The 22263-nt window shown below is 53.3% G+C and overlaps 1 protein-coding gene across 1 annotated transcript; it reads left to right on the top strand.

Annotated features, from left to right (window-relative positions):
• Positions 1–21875, top strand: TMEM240 (transmembrane protein 240). Its single transcript, XM_026660134.1, has 4 exons — positions 1–82; positions 318–424; positions 16152–16360; positions 21520–21875. The coding sequence occupies exons 1-4, from the start codon at positions 26–28 to the stop codon at positions 21666–21668; spliced, it is 522 nt and encodes a 173-aa protein (XP_026515919.1). The 5' UTR covers positions 1–25; the 3' UTR covers positions 21669–21875.
• Positions 21876–22263: the final 388 nt, after the last annotated feature.

Raw genomic sequence — 22263 nt, forward strand, 5'->3', positions numbered from 1 at the left:
CAAACCATTTGTCAATTTCCAGTTGATGTCCATGAATGCAAACACCATGATTTTCATGATCCTGGGGGCCTCTATCGTTATGGTAAGAGATTTTGCTTATCACTTTATTTCCTTCCTCCCATCACATTAGTGTGTGTATAGTTTATTTGGTGTGTGTGTGTGTGTGTGTTTGCGAGTGTCCGTCCCATTAAAAAAAAAATTAAAAAGCAGCATTTAATTTTTTGATGACTGCTCCAATCTTTAGCAACCAAACTCGAGTCAATGTTTTATTCCATCATCTAGAGTTGACCAGATGCCTTGGTTATGGGCTCTTACAGGCAATAGCTTGCTTGATGGACATGAATGCGCTGTTGGACCGGTTTCACAATTACATCTTACCGCATTTAAGGGGAGAAGATCGAGTTTGCCACTGCAACTGTGGAAGGTAAGTCACCCGCATGATATTTCTTACTCTTCCCCCTCCCCCTACTCGTCTCATTGGAAAGGCACAGGCCAGGTTTAAGAGCTCAGAGGGTGCAATCCCATCGCACTGAGCATCCTGCAAGCAGCATGCAAGGGATCACTGACTCCTAGGGTTGCATTTTGCATTCTGAATGTGCCTTGTGTGTATATTCACAGCAACCTTCTGCATGATCAGAATGAATTTTTTGGAGCAAGAGTTTGCTCTGAGCCTAGCATCTCCTTTTTCTTGTGTGTGTGTCAGCCCATGACAAGTGAGTAACTTTTGCTTCAGCACTTGCCATGATTGTTCCATTGTCACCAGAGACCAGGGTACTTATGTGTGTGTTTGTGCAATTGGGGGGTGCTGTTTGTTCTGCTGTGGTTTCAAACAAATTACCTCTGACTGCTTGCGAGACTCTCTGCTGAGGAAGGAATGATGCTCTCGAGGACAGGGTCACTTTGGGATCTCCGCTGCTGGTGTGTTTTAATCTTTGACTTGCTTTGAATTCTTTGTGGCTTTTCTGTTTCCGAAGGTTATTTGGGTGCTTTCTGGGGCATAGTCAAATTGCTGGTTGCAGCTGTTGTGTATCTGTTAACAAATCAAGAACATATGGTGGACTTTTCTTTAAGTAGCCTTTTTTCGATGTAAGATTATAACTGAACAAATAAATCCACTAGTTATGATTGTGTAACAATGAGGTTAAGTCCCCCCACCCCACTAAAGAAAGAAACATTTCTTAAATTGTACATAGCCACTGCATAGCTAGACTTTCTGTAGCTAGCGAAAGGCTGCTCTGTAGACATGGAGATTGGGCTGTCTAGATCTTTAGAGATGGATATCTGCTGTGGGACCATTTTCAATGATTTTTTCCAAACTTCTGTCTGATCCCCTTTTGCACCGTGTTACGGGCTGGGGTGGGGTAATGGTTTTCTGCCCATGGGATCAAAAGGGTATGATCTGACGCCAGCCAAAGGCCACGTCAAGGCAGCCTTCCACCGGCCTACGTACTGATTTTAAGGTGTCCTTCACTCTCCGCTTTGGGCTGCTGCTGTAATCCAGCTGCAAGCCATTCTCGGGGCATCACATGCCTTCATTGTCCTCCGGGAAGACTTTAGCCCTTGAATGGGGTGGGGGAGGGGGTTTAACCCAGGGAAATTCCTCTGGCCTTCCACCCGCTCCTTTCATGGTATTATTCTACCAAGGGGACCAGTGTTGCTCCCCTCTTGTGGTCTCTCTTCAGTTCTAGCCCTCGTGGGGCCCTCCTCTGTCTCCAAGGCAGCAAGAGACACTGGAGGGGCCCAGAGCAGGGCTGAATGCGCTCCACTCCCCGTCTGAAAATACTTTCGTGCATGATGCCCCTGGCCACCCCTTGCCCGATGCGCAAAGCCTCAAGGGTTTTTGGTGAGGCAGTGCATGGGCCTGGGGCTGCCAGTTTGAGGGCTATCCGAAAAGCGGATGGCTCAATGGTCCAGTAATTGGGTTCAAAACATCTTGATTCCATGGAAGCTCAGGTGTGACCCCGGGTGGTTGACGCAGCCCATACGTGGAGTGCCATGTAGCTTTCTGCGCTGGGGCAGATGGTCGTTCAGGGTGACCTTCACATTCCCTTGGCAGTCCTCCTAAGAGGAGGAGTGTGCCCAGTAGCTATGGCTCAAACATTTCCCTGCTCACCCCAGCTGGTGGGTGAAATGAAATATAGCTTGTGACGTGCTTTGGGATCCTCTGGGATGAAAGAACAATGTAACATCATCTTATTTCCGGAGTGTCCCTGCTGCCCAAATCTGAGGGGTGCTCCTCTCCCCTGGAATTCTGCATGGCCCCAGCAACACTGTGTAAATAGACACACACATACATCCAGTACCACTCTTCCCAAACACAGACACTGGTTAATTTTTTAGAAAGAACATAAAGCATCTTCCCAGCCTCCTAGCCCAGTCCTGGCCCCAGGAGAAAGGGGAGCAAAATTCTGGGGAAGGTCACCAATTTCCTGTCCTAGAAGAAGTAATAGCTATTGTCAACACGAATCGCAGTAGGCGCCCACCAGTCCTGTTTGTTACCGGGTTCTGGCTATGTGTAATTGATGGAGTCCTTTGCATGTACACTCTGATTATCTATATGTAGGAGAGACTTCAAAAGGGCATTCCTGAGCTGTGGGAGCCAATGTGAACTAGGGAACAGAGTAATTGACTGGAATCCTTCGCCTCCAAGCTTTGCCGTTGATTCACCGTGTGGCTTTGGCAAATTGCTTGGCTGCTCAGTGCCTTGGTTTCCCCCGCTGTAAAATGGGACCAAGGTGAACCTGCCTTGTCAGATTCATCAGCTGATGAAGTGCTTTGAATGCATGTGGTCTGATCGGCAACTGGTGTCAATCAGAGAAGAGCCGTTGAAGTCAATGGAGCTGGGCTGATCTGCACCAGCTGGGGATCGGGCCTGAGCCGTGCAACGTGAGTGATACTAACGATTAATTAAAGGATTCTGCGTAGATGCTCTAGGATGAACCCGAAGGAATCCTGCGGCTCAGGGTGTACTCCCAGGAAAGTGAGTGACTGGCTAAGCAATGAGGACAGGGGACAAGGATGAAATCTGAGTAAATTAGAGGCATGTGCTAAAGGGAAAAAGTGCTGAGATCAATTTTGAGGTTGGTTTTTTTTCTCACCAGCTCAGTCTATAGAGCTACAGTCTCACCAGCTAATGAATCCAGGATTGTTTTTCCCCTCTTCCCTTCGGGGAGTCTGGTTGTATTATTTTCACTGTGATAGGGAGCGGGCGAGAGTGCCTTCTCCACAGGCCTGGCTCCGCATGTGAAACCGTCTTCGGCTCTCAGCTCCCAGTCTGGGGGTGGCGTTGCCTGGCCCCCTGGGCACATCCCAGAAACAGGAGGGGGCATCTTTCCCACAAGTAACAAGGATCTTTATTGATCTTGTGTCAGATAGGAGAGAATCAAGAGCGTCCCCTCCTCCATGAGGAGGTTGTTTGACAACGATGAATAATTGTTGAGCCAATGTGCATCCATGAGTGGTTCCCTCTCCCGGCGCCTCCAATCCCAGGAGAAAACAGGGCAGATGATTACACAATTATGGGCCTATCCCCAAAGTTTATCATCCTGAGAAACACGTCTCAGTACAGTGGGGTCCTGCCTGTGTGCAAAGATGATCTTGTGAAATCAAGTGGTTCCAGCAGCCCATGTCTAAACCATGCATGGCTAGTGCTGGCCAGCCCTGGTTCCTCATCGCCAGCTCTGGGAGCCACCGTCCCGAGCGTAAGAAGGAAGCTGGGGAGACCGGATGACTGGGGGGCTGGTGAGTGGATATGGAACCTTCCGCCTCTAGGTTACTTAGCTTGGGTTGGGAGTGACTGGAAACGGTCGCCATCCGATGGCCTCTTTGTGGCCAGGTCGGTGCCTAGAGGGAAGTAGCCTCACTTTGAAACCTGCCATCCCCGCAGAAACTCTGCCGGCACCCTCAGCAGTGCCCAACACTACAGTGACTACAGACTACAGTCTGGACGCTGCATTCACAACTCCCTAGGCAGGAAGTTGCGTGTGGCGGCATTTGCGGTCCTTAGTCTCTCTGTACTCTGTTCTCAAGCCCCCCGCGGCAGTAAGCTGTGAGCACAGACCCTGAATCCAGGCGTCCGGGTTGGTGTCTGTCTCTGGTATAGCGGTGGCAAGAAGCCCCGTGAGCCGTTGCAGTGGGCACCCCGTGGCAGCGCAAGGCTCGTTAATGTCAATCATGCAAAGGTACAGAACTGGGAAGCATGTTCCGCCTTGACTGCCTGGCTCTGCGGAGGGCGCCTCGGCTGTTGCTTGGAATCTGTGGGGTTTGCTAAGTCCTCTGTAAACTCCTCCTCCATTCTCAACCCCCCAACTCCATCAAAGGTGGGACTGCAGGGGCTTTGTGTTCCAGAACAGCATCCCTTGGGGGCTGGGGGAGGAGGAAGATTTAGCTTTTACGTTAATGTTTTGCATCCTGTTTTGGTCACCTCTTCCCTGCTCCCTGAATGTGCGCGTACCTAGGCCCTTTTCATCCCCCCCTTCAAGGCCCTTCCCCATCTCTGCTCATCCTGTCCCCCCTCGACCCCTCACTCTTGATGTTCCGCCTCATCCTCTCTTTCCCCCTGCCCCCTTTGGGCTGGATCTGTTAAATCCTCTGCCCACAGAACTGCCCCGGGAGCTCTGTGCATGGCGTTTGCAACCTTCTCCTTCCATTGCCCACCCACGGCTCCGCGCCACCTCTGCATGCTGCCCCGTATGGCGAGGGCAGCCACTCGCTTCCCATGTGCAGAGCCGCCTCCTCCCCCCCCCTCCTAAAAACCCCACATCAGTGAATCCTTGCTATGCTGCCCCCACCACGGCTGAGGTCTCTGCTCCTCGGGCCTCAGCTGCTGGCCTGCGTAGTGTCCGCGTCGGAGTGAGCTCACACCTTTCTTGCATGGTCTCTTCGGCGTTGTGTTGTTTATGGTGCTGTACGAATAATAGGGGGCATGATGGTACCAGGGAATATCAGGCCGGGCCGGGCATGTCAGGGAATTGGAGCCAGGTTCATCGAGTGCATAGCTCAGGGGTTACCCTCCATTTGCCTCTAACTTCCTACCGAGGTCAGGGTTCGAATGGTTGGGGTTTTTTTTTAAGCGGCGGTTAAGCAGTGCCAGGCAACCGCCACTAGAGGATGCCCAAGAGCAGCTCATGCTGCACGTTGTCCCTGGGACTAGAAGCCCCCCCAAGCTGCGTGTCAGCAGGGTGGCAGGGGTGGCAGGCAGAAGGCTGCTGAAGGAAAGCCTTTTAGCTGGTCCTATTGCCAGGGGTGTGATAGCAGCTTCCCGACGGCGGGGTTATCGCCTGGTATTCGCTGGGGCTCGCAGCCCGTCTGGGGTGGGGGGCTGAGCCGTCCCGCATGGTTACAATAACCTTGCTTGCAAACTGTTGCGGGGGCGGGGGTGGAATCTCTGGTACAATCTCCAGGGCCGGTCTACACCGATGGGCTGTGACCATGCTGGAAAGGATGGCAAGGGTTCTTCTTCCAGCGGATAGTGCCGGGGTTCAGGCTTGAGTGGAGGGGTGGCAAATACAGTTTGATCCCGTTGTGCAGCGGAGGCCTAGAGAGGGAGCTATTCGGTTTGGGTGTTCAGACGGGGTGGGGTGGGGGTGTGTGGAAGCGGGAATAGATTTATAGCTTATATGGCCAGAAGGGATTCTTGTGATCATCTGGTCTGCCTTCCTGCAGAGCACGTAGCATAGGGCATCCCTGAATTCATTCCTCTTTGAATTTTGAATTCTTCCCCCCCTTGATTTTAAAAAGTGCCTGGGATGGAGAATCCCCCACAACCCTCGGGACCTTGTTCCAGTGGTTAATTCCCCTACTAATGAAGCATTTGCACCTTATTTCCTGTCTGAATTTGTCCATCTTCAACTTCCAGCCATTGGATCTTGTTAGACCTGTGTCTACTAGGTTGAAGAGCCCTCTGTTATCCGATAGCCATTCCCTGCTTACAGACCGTGCTCAAGTCACTCCTAAACCTTCTCTTTGCTCATCTACCTGAGCTTCTTCAGTCTGTCACTGTACGGCAGGTTTTCTAATCCTTTAATCATTCCCATGGCTCTTCCCTGAACCCACTCCAATTTATCAACCTCCCTCTTGAATTGTGGGTGCCGGAACTGGATGCCACATTCCAGCCGCGGTCGCACCGGTGCCAGATACGGGTGTGGGGAGGAGGGGGAATTAAAAAATCACTCCCGGATGGTTCCCTTGGACCTGCAGCGTTGCATCGGAGCACTTTACAGCGGGGAGATGGCAGGGCTTTTGGGGTGGGTTTCTAAGGGTTTCTCCAAGATCCTCGGGTAACCAGCACAAACCCAGCCGGCTGCCAAGCGGGGCCGTCGCTCTGTCACAGAATGCCGAGCGGGACGGGCACGGCTGGGAGTAGGCAGGACGCTTGATTGTTCGGGAGAGCCACCTCGCCCGCTGGAGTCCTAGACGGACACTCGGGGCTCTGGAGAGAAGCTGCAGGTCCTGCTGCCCCAGGCAGGGCTGAATTGGGGCTGAGGCAGTGCTCCCAATGCAGGGAGGGAAAAGCCAGCCAGAGGGGGGCCCTGCCACCCTGCCTGGCACCCAGGGAGCAGGGGTAGGAGGCCTGTATGAGAAGAGTCCAGAGCAGGAGCTTTCACTCATTACCCGCCATGCGCCTCGTCCCTCAAGCTCTGCACCCAAGGCCTGAGATCTGCAGCTCTCTGGGCACATCTTCCCTGCCTGGCATCGACTGGCCAGCCGGCGGGGCTGAGGATCAATGCACCGCCAGCAGGCCTCTCTCTGACCTCCCGCTCTGGGCAGCGCCAGCACCCAGTCCGCCCTGAGCGCCAGCTTTCAAACCGGCTCGCAGGGCTCACGGACTGACTACAGAGAGCAGGCGCTCAGCTAAGCAGGCTTCCCCCGAACTGCAGCCAGGTGGGGCCCTGGGCACCACGCCGGGCTCTTTCCTTCTCCGGTGCTGCCGTTAGTCAGGAAGGTGCAGCTGCCCCTCGGGGACCCCTGGGCAGCCCTGCCGTGTTTAGCGCGGGAGTGGCAGCCAGGTCCCACTGTCAAGGTCTGTGTGGGTCACCCCCTGAGGACATGCTGAGTGCAGCGGCCCTGGAATGGGGTATTATACGTGACCTCTCTCGTCAGAGGCTTTGGGGTCTGATAGTCGGGGCAGGGGAGCCTGGGGTGTCAGGACTCCTGGGTTCAGTCTGTGATGGGGACTCTCTGTGGTTCGTTTTCCCCCCTCTGGGTTGGGGATGAGCCCGGCCTGCTTCCTGGCAACCCCGGGTGAGAGGTGCAGGGCAGGGGGTACCCATGACGCTGTCCCTCAGAGCTGTCCCCGCTAGCCTCCAGCCGGGCGTTGCAGCTGATCGCGAGGGCAGCGAGCCAGCCAATGGCTCAGGAGCAGCACCATCTGGTGGCGGCTGCGAGACAGGGCAGCGTATTGGTCGTTGCCCGTCTGTAGCGCCTGAGGCGGGGAAGGTCTCAAGGCCCGTTCTGCACCAAAGGGCCAGCTTCTGCCCACGCACCCTGCATCGAAAGGTCAGTAGCTCCGAAGGGTTGAGTCTGAGAGGAAGGCCAGCTGTGTGACTAATGCACTGGGCTGGGATTCAGGAGATCAGCTCCCAGCCTGGCTACCTCCTCCCACTGTGCCCTTGGGAGAGACATATCCTCTCTCTCTGCCTCCATTGCCCACCTGCAAATGGGGGTGACAGCACTGCCTTGCTCCCTCGGGCCCCTGTCGGCTGCTGAGTCTCTGTCCCCTGGGGCCTTGTGGAGCCGTTTGCCCCGGGTCAAGTGGCTGGGAGATGCCCCTGTTCCAGCTGGGCACGCCACGTGGCATGCTGTGAATCGCTGCCCGGGGGGTGAGGCAGCGACGTGCCAGGCCTGTTAGTTGCACACAGGCGGTGGGAGTGGGGGGAACGTGAGTGCCTGGCCCATGGTCGCACAGTAAGGCAGAGCGGAGATTGGAAGTGGGGACTCCTGTCCCGGTCCCTCAGCTGACCTCGGCAGGGCCCTGGGGCAGTCGTTTCTCAGCAGTGTGGCCGGCCCTGAAGGCGAATGATGCAGATCTGCAGGGCGAGCCCTCCCGTGCCGTGATGCTGCAGGGGTGTTTTGTTGCTGTCGCGGGCGTGGTTTCATGCCACAGGATTGAAAGCTGCCAACCAAAGCCCCCGCAGCTTCCTTCTGTCCTGCTGCAGTGCCGGGGTCGGACAGCCCAGGTTTGGGCGCGGCTCCGAAAGGATGAGGGAGCCGAGGCGTCAGACTGCGCTGACGTCCCTGCTGGGGAGGAGAATGAAAAGACACTGACAGTTTCATGGCATTTACATGAACAGATCAATATGGTTTTGCTGAAGTTCTCCCCAGCTGCGTGCAGCCGGCCGCACCAGCGGCTACGGGATTCAGAGGGAGGCCCAAGTAGACAAGGTCACCAGAAGGAACCTTTGAGCTTGTCTGCACGCCGGCTTCTCGCACAGCTTTGAAGAGAAAGCACCAGCCGCTTCAGTGAAGCTCTCCTGGTTCAGGGCTTCACTCAAGCCTCACTGTGTCCACGTTTATCCAACACCATCTTTCACGGGGGAACCCCGGCGTGCTTCGAAAACCAGTGACGGTGCTGGAGGAGCGAGACCGGCTCAACCACAAAGGGGTGGGGCTGGGTTTTAGGGTCGGATTTTTTTATTTTTGCCAATTTAGGTGCCGAAATGGGAGCCAAGAATGTTGGGAAATCTACCTTTTAAACCAGTTCAGAATCACCCCGGCTGGCAACGATTTGACCTTCCGTGTCTATAGTACGGTCCATCCCTGAAGCATTCTACAGCTCGACATGGAGGGGTCTTTCACCTACCACTGGAATGCAGCCACCTCTGGGGGTGGGATGTGGCAGCTCTTTAACAGATCACAGCAATTGTTTAGGAAAGGTAATGGAGAAGAATCCTGCATCCAGGGGAAAATGCAGGGCCAATGGATGGAGGCTGGATGTAATTAGCTAAACTGGAATTTGGCCTGGATCTGTTGTAAAAACTGCTAATGGAGCTTTAATGACCAGGAACTGGACCTTGATTTATTTTCCAAAGCTTTGTCAATTCACCTTTTAAGAGATCTGGACAGGACCTGATGGTGTCTTTTTAAAAGACCTGTTTGCTTTGCCAGGGTGGGGTCTCTTAAAGCATGGCAAAAAAAGGGATGTTTAGTTTGTGACTCAGAAAGTTTGGCTATTGGCTCATCCAGAACAAATGACCCGTCTGCTAGACAGCACCTTATTGAAGAGACACTGCCCTGTAGCCAGGGGAAGGCAGGAGGAGACATGGAGGCCTGTCTGACACGGAGAGAGGTCACGAGAGCCATTTCTGAGCCAGCCTTTCTAATGGGTAGATGGGGCCATCCTCCCAGCCCCCTGGGCGAGTGAGCCATTCAACGGCCTCTGCTCACCTTTCCTCACCCCAGGTGTAAAGAATGCGAGGGGAGTGGGGCTCCCAGGCTCTGCACCCGGGGACGTTCCCTGAGCTGTGGGAATCACATGCCAGGCGCATGTGCTCTCTTGCACATGCGCAGAAGCTAGTGTCAGGAGGTGCCCAGGACGTGCCCTTGCCAAGGGAGGCATCTCGCAGCAGGAGGATGGGGGGGGGCCTGACTCCCTTACGTCTTCAGCCTGCCTACCCCCTGCTGTTGGTTCTTCTCCTGTTACGATCCCGCCCCTCAGCCCATACCTTACACCCTCCAGCACTGCTGTTTACACCCTGCTCTGAGTTTGGCCCCACCTGTGATTCACTCACCAAGCACCGTTCTCTTGTTTGCCTGTGTCCAATGCCAGCTCCTTGCCCCTGTCCTTAAAGCTCCTGCCCTGCACCCACTGCACGGAGAGTTTCCTTTTTAGTGGCTGCGGGGCTGTACTAGCCACTGGGCCAGCAGCTAATGGACACCAGTCCCTGGCTCTTTTGCTGCGGCCGTGTCGGTGATGCCTGTGTGCTGTAAGTGGCATGTGGAGAGACCGACACAGCCACTGCTACTGTACGGGATGTGGGGAAGGTGAAGCACCTGTTTCGCGGCCTGAAAGCTTTGCCTTTGTGAGTGCCAGGAGAGTCCCCGGGACGCCCTGCTCCGAAAGCACAGCCTCTGCTGAGCGAGCCGCCTTTCCCGGCCGACCCTCGCCGAGTGATGCCGAGCTGCTCCAAGGCACAGTGAGCTTGGCGTGGGCCTGGCCGTATCCAACCCCTCTCAAGTCCCAGGTGAGTCCGGTCTGTGAAACCTTGGGGCAGCCCACAAGGGGGCTGGGCGCCTGCAGTTTCTAAGAACTGGATGACTTCAGAAGCCACTCTTGGAAAAATTAGGCCATGCTGCAAGTCAGTGGCCGAACACAGGAGTCCTGGCTCCCAAGCCCCTTCTCTAGGCCGTAGAGAATGCTGCCCCGTTCCCCAGGGGGCCGTGCTGTCTGGCTCCAAATACTAGTTCATTCCTCTTGTGCCAGAAAGGGCCCAGAGTGTGACGTTGCACTCCATATGTTTTGTGGAAATATGCTAATGAGTGTGAATATAATGTAACTGGAACATGCTTCATGCAAAAGGTCTCTTGTAAGGTATCATTACAAAGCTTATAATCTACTGAGTGTGTTCATCCTATTTGTATGAATGTATCATTCTTGTATCTAAAACTAGGAATATGCAGCATAACTCTGAGGTCCTATTGTAATTATGCAAAGTGTGGGCCATTAATGGTGGTTTGGAATCTTGATGGCTCCCATCACCTAGGACAATTGGTTATGAATGGCTCTGTTTACTTGCAAAACTTCCTGGGTTCATGCCAGCCAGCCTTGGAAGAATGGAGACTAGGGGTCTCACAGGACATGTGACCATGTCACATGATAATGGAATCCATCTTAAACCTGGTGCTTTTCCATTTAGAAGGAGGGGTGGGGACTCAGAGAGAGACAAAGGATTCCCTCCTTGTGCCAAAGCTATAAAAGGGGGTGGAACAGAACAAAGGGCAGCCAGTCATGAGAAATCCCCGAGTTACCTCTTGAGCTGGAACCAACAAGGGCTGTACCAGGGGAAAGGATTGGGCCCAGACTAGGATGGAGTCTAGTCTGTGAAAGAAGCTTATTGAAACATCTCTGAGGGTGAGATTTTACTTGTAAACAGGTTCTTAATGTATTAGGCTTAGACTTCTGTGTTTTGTTTTATTTTGCTTGGTAACTTACTTTGTTCTGTCAGTTATTACTTGGAACCACTTAAATCTTACTTTTTATACTTAAGAAAATCACTTTTGTTTATTAATTAGCCCAGAGTAAGTGATTAATACTTGGGGGAGCAAACAGTTGTGCATATCTCTCTATCAGTGTTCTAGAGGGTGGACAATTTGAGTTTACCCTGTATAAGCTTTCTACAGAGTAAAACAGATTTATTTCGGGTTTGGGGTCTGGGTGCTGGAGACAGGAGTTCTTGCTAAGCTGTTTTCAGTTTAGTCTGCAGCTTTGGGGGCATGGACCAGACCTGGGTCTGTGTTGCAGCAGGCTAGCGTGTCTGGCTTAACAAGGCAGGGTTCTGGAGTCCCAAGCTGGCAGGGAAAACGGGCTCAGAGGTAATCTCAGCACATTAGGTGCCAGTCCCAAGGGGGTCTCTGTGACTGAATCCATCACACAGAGGGAGTGTTAATCTGTCCCCAGGGATGTTGGCGGGATGATCGCTGGCTGTAGGTTTGCAGCACCAGCAGGTAGGAGCCAGACGTGTCGAGAGCAGAGGTTTGCCCAACTGAACCTCTCCCCGAAGCTCCGAAGGGCTGGGATACGCCGGGTGTTCCTATTTGTGCTGGGGGCCTGATCAGCCCCAGCATTGGGGCGGGAGAAGCCGCTATGCCCTCCGCCCCTGTATGTGACTCTCCACACTTATTTCGCATCCATCACACGGGTACCAGCCTGTGGTCACTGGGCCGGATTCGGATCTGCAGGAAACGTTCTCCATCCCCCACCCCCCTTGAGCTGTCTCATCCCCATTCCATTATAAAACTCCCGTTTCGTTCAGCAGGGCCCCTGGACCTTTGTTCTATTAATAGCTCTCTGTGCTCACGTATCAATGTCTCGTGAACGATGCCGCCAGAGTCCCCGACAACTGAGGCTAGAATGGAAACTTCAGCAGGTTCCCCACCCCCCACCGGGGTTTGATCCAATTTGTAATAAACCCCCCAACCTGTGAATTAGCAGTGAGACTTGGCCCTTTGTGCCGGACAAAGGGAACGTGATGGTATCTCTAGAACCGTTCCTGGCAAGGAAGCGTGGTGTAGAGCCCCACAGCCCGGTGCGCGGCAGTAATCAATGTTATCTCCACCGCACACTGTTCCTCTGATAAACCTCCGGTGTTCAAAAAAAAACTGCCTGGGTTTTAGCGATCGCAATTCAAATGCCAAGTGCTGGGCATTCAAGGTGGCCTGAATCGGCACTGCGGCATGACTTTCTGGGGGCGCTGGTGCTGGATGGCTTGTCTTTCAGAGGAGACGTACAACTGAGGCCTCCGCCACCTTGGATTTCTGGCACTTTAGAAGCCAGGTATTAACCCTGCTGAATGTCAACTCCATGGTGCAATTTTGCCTCCTTAAATCTCGCCCCCTCCCCATCCTTTTTATTGGCTCAACGCTTAGCACAGAGGATTCCTATTTCTGATTAGGACCCCTAGGTGCTATTATATTACAAATAATAATTGTTGCGTGGTGTTGCTGAGTGCTGTTAAGCAATTGCTGCGTTCCACCCCAGAGGTGGCTGCATTTCGGTGGTGCATGAAGTGATTTCAGGTGGGTGGGGCATGTATGTAATCTGTAAGGCACTTAGGATCCCTGCGGATGACTCTCCCAAGAGAAACATAACTGCTAGTGTCATTGTAATCTATGGTTTAGACGCCTTTGAGGATTCCCTATCAACAGATACAGTGGCAGCGCCTCTGAGTTTGGGCTCTCAGAACTAGCTGAAATCTCATTTTTGGCTGAAACGGAAGAAGAACCGCAAATGCAAATAGAGCGGAAAGTGCTCAGTGCTGCCCCCTGCAGGTAGAGTTCCCTCCAATGGCTGTGCAAGAGAATTCTTGCTGCTCAAGTCTTGTTGAGGTTTGGAGTGAGTCTCAGTGAGTGCAGTTTGCACTGGGCATCTCGCCTCGCCCATGCCAGAAGGGACGTGAAAGAGGCAGCCGCTCGCCTTCCCTCTGACTGACCGTGCGGTGGGAGAAGGCAGGCTCTGACCTAGGCCAGGTGGCTCTTGGGTGGCAAAGGAAATGCCTGCAGCTCATGGGAGGCTGTCAGCTCATTCTCACCTGAGAATTTATTTCTAAGCTAAGTACACGTGTACTCGCCCCAGCTGTATGTGCACACGTGTGTGTCCCTTGAAGCGCTGCATGCCTGTTTCCACCAGAAGCAAAGTCCCAAGCCCAGGCTCTTGGTGGCTGTTGAAGATCTGGTGGCTCTTTCCTTGAGTAGGCTATGTCCGTGATGTCTTGGGGGCAGAGGAAGGCAGGCTCCACCCCAGAGGTAGCTGCATTTTAATGGGACTCTGTGTACATAGGGGAATCCTGCTTCCGTTGAAGTCTTAAGACACAAGTGCCTATACAGCTGATGACCTTATTCCTGGCTGCTGGGGGTACAACGGCAAGGAGATAGGCACAGAACCCCCCAGAGTTTTTCTTGGGGCGGGGGGGATAAAGCTGAGCTGTGTACTTTGGGAGCATCAGTGTTCCACCAGCTAATCCAGCCCCTGCCACTGGTATAGAGACCCCAGGGCCAAACAGCCACTAGTCTTGTGTTTGCCCAGAACGGAGCCTCTTCGATGAGGGAGACCCCCGACCCGTGTCACATCCTCGCTCCCCGGTGTTGGCAGCCGTTGGGGGTTGCCCTTGTGCCCAGCGAGGGAGATTCTCGCGCTGCGTTGGCGGGGCCGGAATGAAAAGCAAAGGCAAAAGAGGCTCGCGAGCCAGACTTGTAAGCCGGGCCTGCGGCTCGGAGGGCACAGTCACCTTGAGAGCTCCTGCTAGCTGGGGCGGCCTCTTCCCCCGGCTGCGTCTGGGCCCCCTCTCAGCATCAGGGAGTCCTTGAAAGGAGGTGGCAGCTTCGAGCAGCGACGGGGGTAACCGGACTGGTCACTGCCTCTCACCCCCGAGGTGGGGCGGATGGGAGTGAGAAGGGCTCAGTAGCTGCTCCCTGGGGTCGGACCCGGGAACAGACTGGCCCCCGGGAACCCTGCTGTGCGGTACCCTGGCGCCGTTCCCCGGGGGCCCCCGTTCAGCGATGGCGGAGCTGACGGCTGTTTTCAGAAGGTTCCTCTGAGCCGCGGTTTGTTTGTGTAAATATTTGGACGTTTCTCAGGCGTGATTATGCAGCAGCCTGCTCCTCATGCATATTCAGAGGCCTCCAGCGACTGATTTCCCCGGGGAATATTGGCTCGAGGCTGGGGTGACGGGCCCAGAGGAAGGGAAGCGGGTCTGATGCTGGTGGGGGGGTGGGTCGAGGAGAGGGGTGTCTGGGCTGCTGCTGTGCCCTGCGCTGGGAGCCCCGGCTGGGCTGCAGTGACCAGGTTTCTGCAGTGACCTGCTGCAGGCTACTGTGACGCTGATGGGCACTTGGTGGTGGTTACCAAGCACTCTTCCCAGCCACTGATTGGCTTCGTGGGGCTCCCTGGCTGCCAGCAGCAGCGACAGCCCACGCCGGAGCAGCTCCCCTCACCGGGGGGGAATTGAGCAACGTTGGGGGAAACTAGAGCTCCCTAGGCCCCCTGTCTCCCTCTCTCTTGTCTTCCCATAGCTCATCCCTGGCTGCTCTTTCTTCTTCTCTCCAGTCCCTGCCCCAGTTTCCTGGATGTAACTCTCCTGAGCTTCTGGGCTCCTTAGTCTTTCAGCAAGTTCATGTTCTAACCTTTCTCTCCTGGTGCCAGGCTGTAGCATATGGGGATCCCACTGCACACACCAACCAAACCCAAGCATCCCGTGCTTGCTCTGGAGCAGCAGAGAGAGCAAGGAGTAGGGGAGCCCCTCATGGGGTAGGGCAGAAGGGGATGCTCTGCTGCCTCGGGTTGGGTGGATCTGGGGGCCTGGAGCCTGTGATAACTCCCAGCCCTTGCTCCGGGGAGAGAGACTGCGCTTCCTGACTCACTGGCTCTAATACAGAAGCATCCCTGCTGGCTTTGCTGCCCAGGTTCTTGTTGGCTGGAGGGGCTGGCTGAAGCCTTCGGCTCAGCTGAGTGGGGACTCAGCACTATTGCCATCTGATGGGTTGGCATGGGGTGAGATGAGTGTGCTGGGTCTCAGGCCAGCTCCCAGGGCTCCATGCCCCAGAAAACACCTCCCCAGCTGGAGCCAACTGGCCTGTGGGCAATCTCTGTGCAGATGGGCTGTTGGGACGAGGTATCTTGAGAGGTCTCATGTTTCACGGCCTGGGTAAGTTGGGAGACTATGAAAAGTTTTTCCATGCTGTGCTGCAGGAAGTGGCTTAGCTGGACTCTGAGCCTTCGCCGTGGGCCAGTGTGCTCTGGGCTGGCCAGTTCTAGGCTGGTGTGACAATTTGAGAACTCTTTCTATCCTGTTTGACACTGGGGACGCTGGGTGTATCTGTCAGACTGCAAACTCCATTTTCCGTGTGGGGCTTGTCTGCTTTCTCTGGTGTCGTTTTACCTCCGTGTCGGACTGAAAGCCCAAGGGGTGGTGACACAGGGCTAACAGCAGAGTCATTAAACTTTCATGGTCCTCGATTCACATGGAAGCCTGCTTGGAGAAAGAATTGGCTACCCTCCCATCCAGAAGAACCAGTCTGCCAGGTGTGCTGCTAGCTAAGCACTGGATCACCTGATGAGGCTGATCGGGGGGGGGGGGGGGGGGTGTCACCTGATAACAGGACCTGGAAGTTATTAAAGAAAGGGTTTCTTACTGGCCCTTTGAGAGAGAAAGCGGTGCCCAGGAAGCGTGCCAGAGAGGCCAACGCTCAGTCTCAGAACGGGAACGTGAGTTCTTGATTCCCTGTGCTCACGCTACTGGACCTCGTTCCCTAAAATCCTGCCTCCGGTGACATTAAAAATAAACTCTGTGAAAACACTTCTGTTCCCACTAGCATTGGTAGAACGGCAAACAAAAAGCGCTTGACTTGCCCCCTTGCAGCATAGGGGCTGATGAATGGCGCATGTTTTCTACTATCATCTGCTGATGCTTCTCCCTTTTATGTCCCCCTCCCTGCAACAGGCATCATGTCCATTATGTTATTCCATACGACGGGGACCAATCGGTGGTGGATTCCTCGGAGAATTACTTTGTGACTGACAATGTAACCAAGCAGGAGATTGATCTGATGCTGGGACTTTTGCTGGGCTTTTGTATAAGCTGGTTTCTGGTGTGGATGGATGGAGTTCTCCATTATGCTGTGCGAGCCTGGAGAACCAGCCGACGGTACGGTAAGTGCCTCCTTGCAAGCTCCCCACCCCTGCCGGAGTCCTTTGGCTCATCAAAGGAAGTTTGAGTTGTTGTTCAGGGTTTGGGGGGTTTAATATTCTTTTCAGAAGGTTTGTATGTTTGATTAATTTGTCACAGGCTTGTTTGGCTGAATTCTAGCTCTCTGCATACAAAGTGAACTTTACCTGTAAATATTTACATGAACATCCATGGTACCATGAGGGAAAGTGGTATTTACTCGGGAACGCATGATGGAGCAAAGGGGTGTTTGCTGGAGAATGAAATGTATGTGGAAAGTCATATTGTTTGCACGTGTCAATGTGTTGTATGCAGCATTGTTGTCGCCGTGTGGGTCACAGGATCTCAGAGATTCAAGGTGGGTGAGGTAATTAATATCCAACTTCTGTTGGTGAGAGAGACGAGCTTTCGAGCTTACGCTGGGCTCTTCCTGTCTTTCTCACCAACAGAAGTTGGTCCAGTAAAAGAGATTACCTCCCCCACCTTGGCTGGGTACATTTGTGGCTTTCTGGGAAGATTAAATGTGTGTAAAGATTTCTGTGTATATATTTACAGCGAGGCATCAACTTGCGGTGGGAAGTTGATGTTGGCGGCAGGGGAAATTAAATGTCCATGTATACTGGTGGTGATGCGATGAGATTCTCATACACCCCCCTCCTCTGGTCTTGAAGCTTCGCTAGTTGATCAGCATCGTTCCAGATGTGGTCATTTGTGCTGTGCATGCTGGGGAATCTCCGGTTGGCAATGGCAGCAGTCGGGGGGGGACTGGGTGGGCTGGACGTCACTTTTAGCCAAGAGCAGGAGCAATCGGAACGTAGGAGTTCCCACGCTGCATCAAACCTGTGGCCCATCAAGTCTAGCAACCTGTCAAGGCAGCGGCCAGCCCCAGATGCGTAGAGGGAAGGTTCAAAACCCCCTTTCTCTAGTCCCATGGTTTCCCAGCACAGGCTTTCCCTGGTCTTGTGACTGGAAAAGAAACGGAGAAAATGGAATAAAAATAACAAAAGGCGACTTGAAATCCTACCGTCTAATCAGTGTCTGTGTAAATTACACTCTCTAAATGTCAGTTGATGTTTGCTAAATTACAATTTTTTTTAAAGAAAGCTTTATGCGCAAACCTATATAAAAAAATTCTAATTAGGGAAACTGGCTGCCTCTTTCTAAAAACTTCCATCAAAATGATATTAATTTCTCATTAGAGCGTCCAAATCCCTAGCAACCTGCTCAAGCAATTTCTGAATTGGGCTGTCTCTTGAGACTCTGGTGTTGTCTGTTCCGAAGTGGAAGGCTCATTTTCAGAGGGGTCCTGCAAGATCTAAGGTATAGAGCTAATGATGGGGGCCCTCCAGCCATCCCACCTGCGGCCATCATCTCGTCAGATCTCATGAGCTAAGCGGGGCCGAGAGAGGTTAGCATGTGGATGGGAGGAGAGAGAGAGACGGCTGGAGCATCACAGTTTTTGAGAGCTGATTTCTTTAGTTATGTGTCTGGTTGAAGTATAAATAACTGGGCAGAATCTTCAACCCCCTGTAAACAGGGTTTTCATAGACAATTGTTAGTAACGTAAAGGGGAAAAGGGCCCATCTATCTCTTTGATCTAGCTGGCTTTTCTTTCATTCCTTCTTTTCACTTTTCTGTGTACACGTGCCCTATGAGCATTGGAGAGGGTTAAGTAGCCAGTGATTCATTAGGTCGGTAAATTGCAGGCCAGAGATGTAAATGTTCAGGACAAAATAGGACCCAGCTGGGAAAAATAAATACCTTCCCTTCGAATAGCCCAGCGGTGACGTGGAGCTGGGATGCGTCAGGGGAGCCAGCCCACGGCGTCCAGCGCTTTGGGCACCCTTGGGTAACAGCTGCAGAGGGGGAAGCAGCAGTTTGTCACTTGGCCGGATGTGCAGAGTGCAGCTGTAATGGTGGTAGTATGGAGGGCAGCTCTTGGAGCACAGGCTACCTTTGTATTCGTTGGGGGTAGGAGGGGGAAGGGGTGAGTGCCCCCCACCGAGTGTCTGGTGAATCAGCATTTGGGCACACTCCCGGGCTTAGCTCTGTGTGTTGGCATCTGTGTGTGTTGGTGTGGATTTGTGCACAGGTGTGTTCTTGTGTCTCTGTGCAGCTGGGGGTGTGAGTGCGGGTGTGTCTAGGCATTTCCACGTGCGTGCACGTGCAAGAGTCGGTGGGGCTGTGAGCGAGCTCTGGGTGGCTGTGTGTGTTTGGGAGTGGGCTTGTGTGCGCACACAGGCAGACAGCTGTTTGTGCGCGGGTGTGTTTCTATGTGAACGTGCCTGCTTGTTTCGGGGGTGGTGTGTGCGGGGCGGCTGTGGGAGCACACCAGCCTGGCTGTCCCAGTGAACTCAAGCTGCATGACGTCAGCTACTCTGGAAAGTGCTCGGGGCCAAAACCCAACAACAAAAGAACGACGCCTCCCCCGCCCACGAAGAGGAGCCCTCCGAGCTCCTGGGAGCAGAATAACCGCTCCCCCGGTGCAGGCTTGGGGAAGGAGGCAGGAGCCCTGCTCAGTGGATTGCCCCCCTGACCAAACTGCACCTGGCTCTTCTCCAAGAATGCACCCCTTTAGGCTGGGGCGTCCTACTGGGAGCGACTTGGCTTGGAGCCTCCTGTACTCTTGCCGGGCTGCTGTCACTGACGCTTTGCAGAGCTCTAGCAGAGTCTGGCAAAGCTGCGACCTGCCCGGCGCAGCCGGCCCCTGGCTTCCCGCAGGGTGGAGAGTCTCCCCGGGGAGTTTGCAGGGGTGCAGCTAGATGGGACTCACCAAGCCCCAGAAGGGCTTAGAATGAAACCTGGGATGGATTCTCTGAGCCGGATCCATCACTGCCCAGGAGGCTGTTCAGCCGCTGCAGAGGCTGGCGGGGAGCCTGGCACAGCTGCAGCCCTGCTTCCATGGCCCCAGGGAGCGCTGTGTATGGATTCCGACTAGTCACCCCGTCTGCCCAAGCCCCATCCACTCTGCCTTCCTCGGCCCATCCTGGAATCCCCCTGCACCCAGAGGTCCTGCAGATCCAGAGGCACTTGCAAGGGAAGGAGTTGACCTCTGCCCTGCACTCCTTTGTGCTGGCGTAGGGGTGCAAAGGGGCAACGCTGAATTGGGCCCTGTGGGGGCAGCTTGTCCTTTGGCTGTTCCAGATCCCGCATAGGGAACCTGGAAGGGCTGTGCCCGGAGTGTGTCACGCCCTGTGCTGGGCGCCTGTCTCAGTTTATCCTACCTTGGAACAGCATCTCTGACCCTGAGCGTTCGACAGAAAAATCACAAGTCAGGCCCCCGCAGTCATGAGATTTTCTAAGACAACCACTTGGGGTTTCTGAGCTTTAGGGGTCCCATTTTCAAGCTCTTTTCTGCAACCAGGGAAGCGAAAAACTTCCCCTTTCAAACAAAAAGAAAGAGAGATGAGATTGTCACCTGACTCCAGCCGCTGGGGCTTTAAGAAAATTACCAAATAGCATGAGACTCTGAAACACCTAATGCTGCATACGTTGGATGGACGGTGTTTTTAGTCCTAGCTGCCTTTTCCTGTTGGGAGTGTGGAGAGGGGCAGTTTTCTCTCTGTTCACTTTGCTCCCATGCTTGCATTGCTCTCCTGGGAGGTTACAGACGAAGAAAGGCAGGCTGCATTTCAGAGCTGGCACCTTTATTGGGAACCCAGCATGGGGACTGGCTCCACTTGGAATAATTAAGCAGCTCCATTGCTGAGAATTATTAGCCATTGTTGGACTGGGGTTCTGTCACTGACACGCCGGGTGTTACAGAAAAATGGCCCAATAAAAGCAAACTAAAAGTGAAATAAAGTGGCTGTAGCCGAGCAGGGCTGGAAATGAAATTAACACCGTGTTTGTTGCTGCAAGGACGCACTGAGGTTTTAACATATCCAGCTGCTGTTGTGTGGTGCTTTCTGGCTTCACAGCATTTTGCCAACTGATTAGTCTACTCACGGGCCAAGAGTAATTATTACCATGAGCCGCATTTTACAGAGGGGAAACTGGGGCACAAAGCAACTAAAGGGGTGGGGGGAGAGAGGCTGAGATTATAATTGTTGTATTAATTTAGATGCAATATATGGCCCCTAAGAATGAAAGGTGTTAACAGGACCCTGTTGCCATCCAGCATCAACAGTTTTAAACAAGGTTCAGCCTGCTTAGTACCATGGCAAACACACCACTTAAAAGCCTTGTATTAAAGATCCAGAATAAGAAGGAAACCGAGTTAAAGCCTTTGAAATGTAAAGCATCACGTTCGGCTTTTGTTTTAATAGCATTCCGGGTTCCCTTTGCCTTTAGCTGGAGAGCATTTTTAGAAGGAAAAGACATCCCGTCTGGCAGCCTCTGAGCTGGTTTCCGAGATGGTGCCTACTGTCCTTTTTAGGGAAAAGATGAGTTAGTTGAGATGGGCTGGATACAGGGGTCACGGTGCTGATGACATCCTTTAATACTCGCTGCTGCAGAATTTTTCATTGTCGTCGCAGGGACTTTGCTCCAGAGCGTAGGACCAGCGTGGTATGGGGTCCTCCGAGCAGTGCAGGCTCCTTGCTTTAAAATAATACTTCTCATTTATATAGTTCCTGCTGCCTATGGATCTGAGAGCACTTGTGGATAAATCTATACCCAAAGAGGGTGCAGGATTTGGGGAGACTCCCGAGGGGTTACACGTGCGACATGGGGGGCTCAGGAGAGCAGGGCAGAGATTGCCAGTGCTCACCTGTGTTACTACACAGCGGGGATTTACTCCCTCTTGTGATACACGTCACTAATACTAGCCTCAGCTTTCGGATGGAGAAACTGAGGCCTGGGGAGAGAGGACGTGACTTGCTGCCAGGCCACACAATGGGTCAGATGCTGAGCTGGGACTAGAACTCATAGGCCTGCTTCTCTCACCCTTAAATACTCTCCCCTGCTTTCTGCTGTGCCACCCTCTAGTTACTCAGCATGTCTCATGCACCGGGGCCATCTTGGCCAACATGCTGGGGCCTGACCCTGAGACCTCCCGAACTAAAAGCATCAGCTGCTGTGACCTGAGCCAAAGCTCTCCAGCTGAGGCTGTCACAGGCTCCGGGAGGTGACACGCCCTGACCAATGGGTTACGGCCCGTTCAGCCACTAACCGCCTCTTTCTCTTTTCTTTCACCTGCCAGACAATTCTTGGTCTTGGATTCCGAAATTTTGTAACTTGAAGGAGTTCAGGAAACGTCAGCACAGGCAGTACGAGGAGGCCACGGGGAACATGGTGCACATCAAACAGAAGCTGTATCATAACGGACATCCCAGCCCCCGACACCTCTGAGAAACGCCTTCCCCTCCAGAGACTGCAAAGCGATTTTAGAACTGGGCTTTTAGGGGAACGCCTGTGAGTTCGCTCCTCTATGGAAGACCGTGGAGGACGCCATTTTATTTATCTAGGCGGGGTGATTCTGAGGCACACCGCGAATGCACAACTAAGCCAGTTCTGGCTGCAAGGCAGCCAAGACATTGCACTGTGTTCGTTTTATTGTCGGACTTCTGTATATATGTAAAAAAAAAAAAAAGGGAAAAAGATTTGCATTATATTTCCAAATCCCCCTCCCCACTGTTTGAAGTTCTCCTGCACCGTCAGTGCACCTCTTTCGGGATCTGCTCTCCGAAGAGGTTAACGATGCTCAGGCGAGAGCTAGAAGCCTTTCAACTTGGTTTGCTCCATGATGTTTCCTTTCTGAGGCTGACTCATGCCGCCGCAGGTTTGGAGGGGGGCTCGTGCTGGTGCGTTTCCAAGGTGCAGTGTCCCTTTTTCTTCGGCTTTTCGTTAGTTATTTTTTGCGGTCAATGAAGTTCTAGAAATACACAAACGATTCGTTCTTCCTGTTGGTCTACAGCAAAACCTGCCTTAAGCAAAGGCCCCCTAG

This window comes from Terrapene carolina, unplaced genomic scaffold (genome assembly GCF_002925995.2).
Source record: "Terrapene carolina triunguis isolate 2854851 unplaced genomic scaffold, T_m_triunguis-2.0 Scaffold714, whole genome shotgun sequence".
Lineage (NCBI taxonomy): Eukaryota > Metazoa > Chordata > Testudines > Emydidae > Terrapene > Terrapene triunguis.

Excerpts from the sequence above, each read along its gene's own strand:
- TMEM240 (XM_026660134.1), top strand. The coding sequence starts at position 26 with ATGTCCATGAATGCAAACACCATGATTTTCATGATCCTGGGGGCCTCT. Across the intron at positions 425-16,151 it reads TGCCACTGCAACTGTGGAAG|GCATCATGTCCATTATGTTA; the intron begins GTAAGTCACCCG and ends TCCCTGCAACAG. Across the intron at positions 16,361-21,519 it reads GAGAACCAGCCGACGGTACG|ACAATTCTTGGTCTTGGATT; the intron begins GTAAGTGCCTCC and ends TTCACCTGCCAG.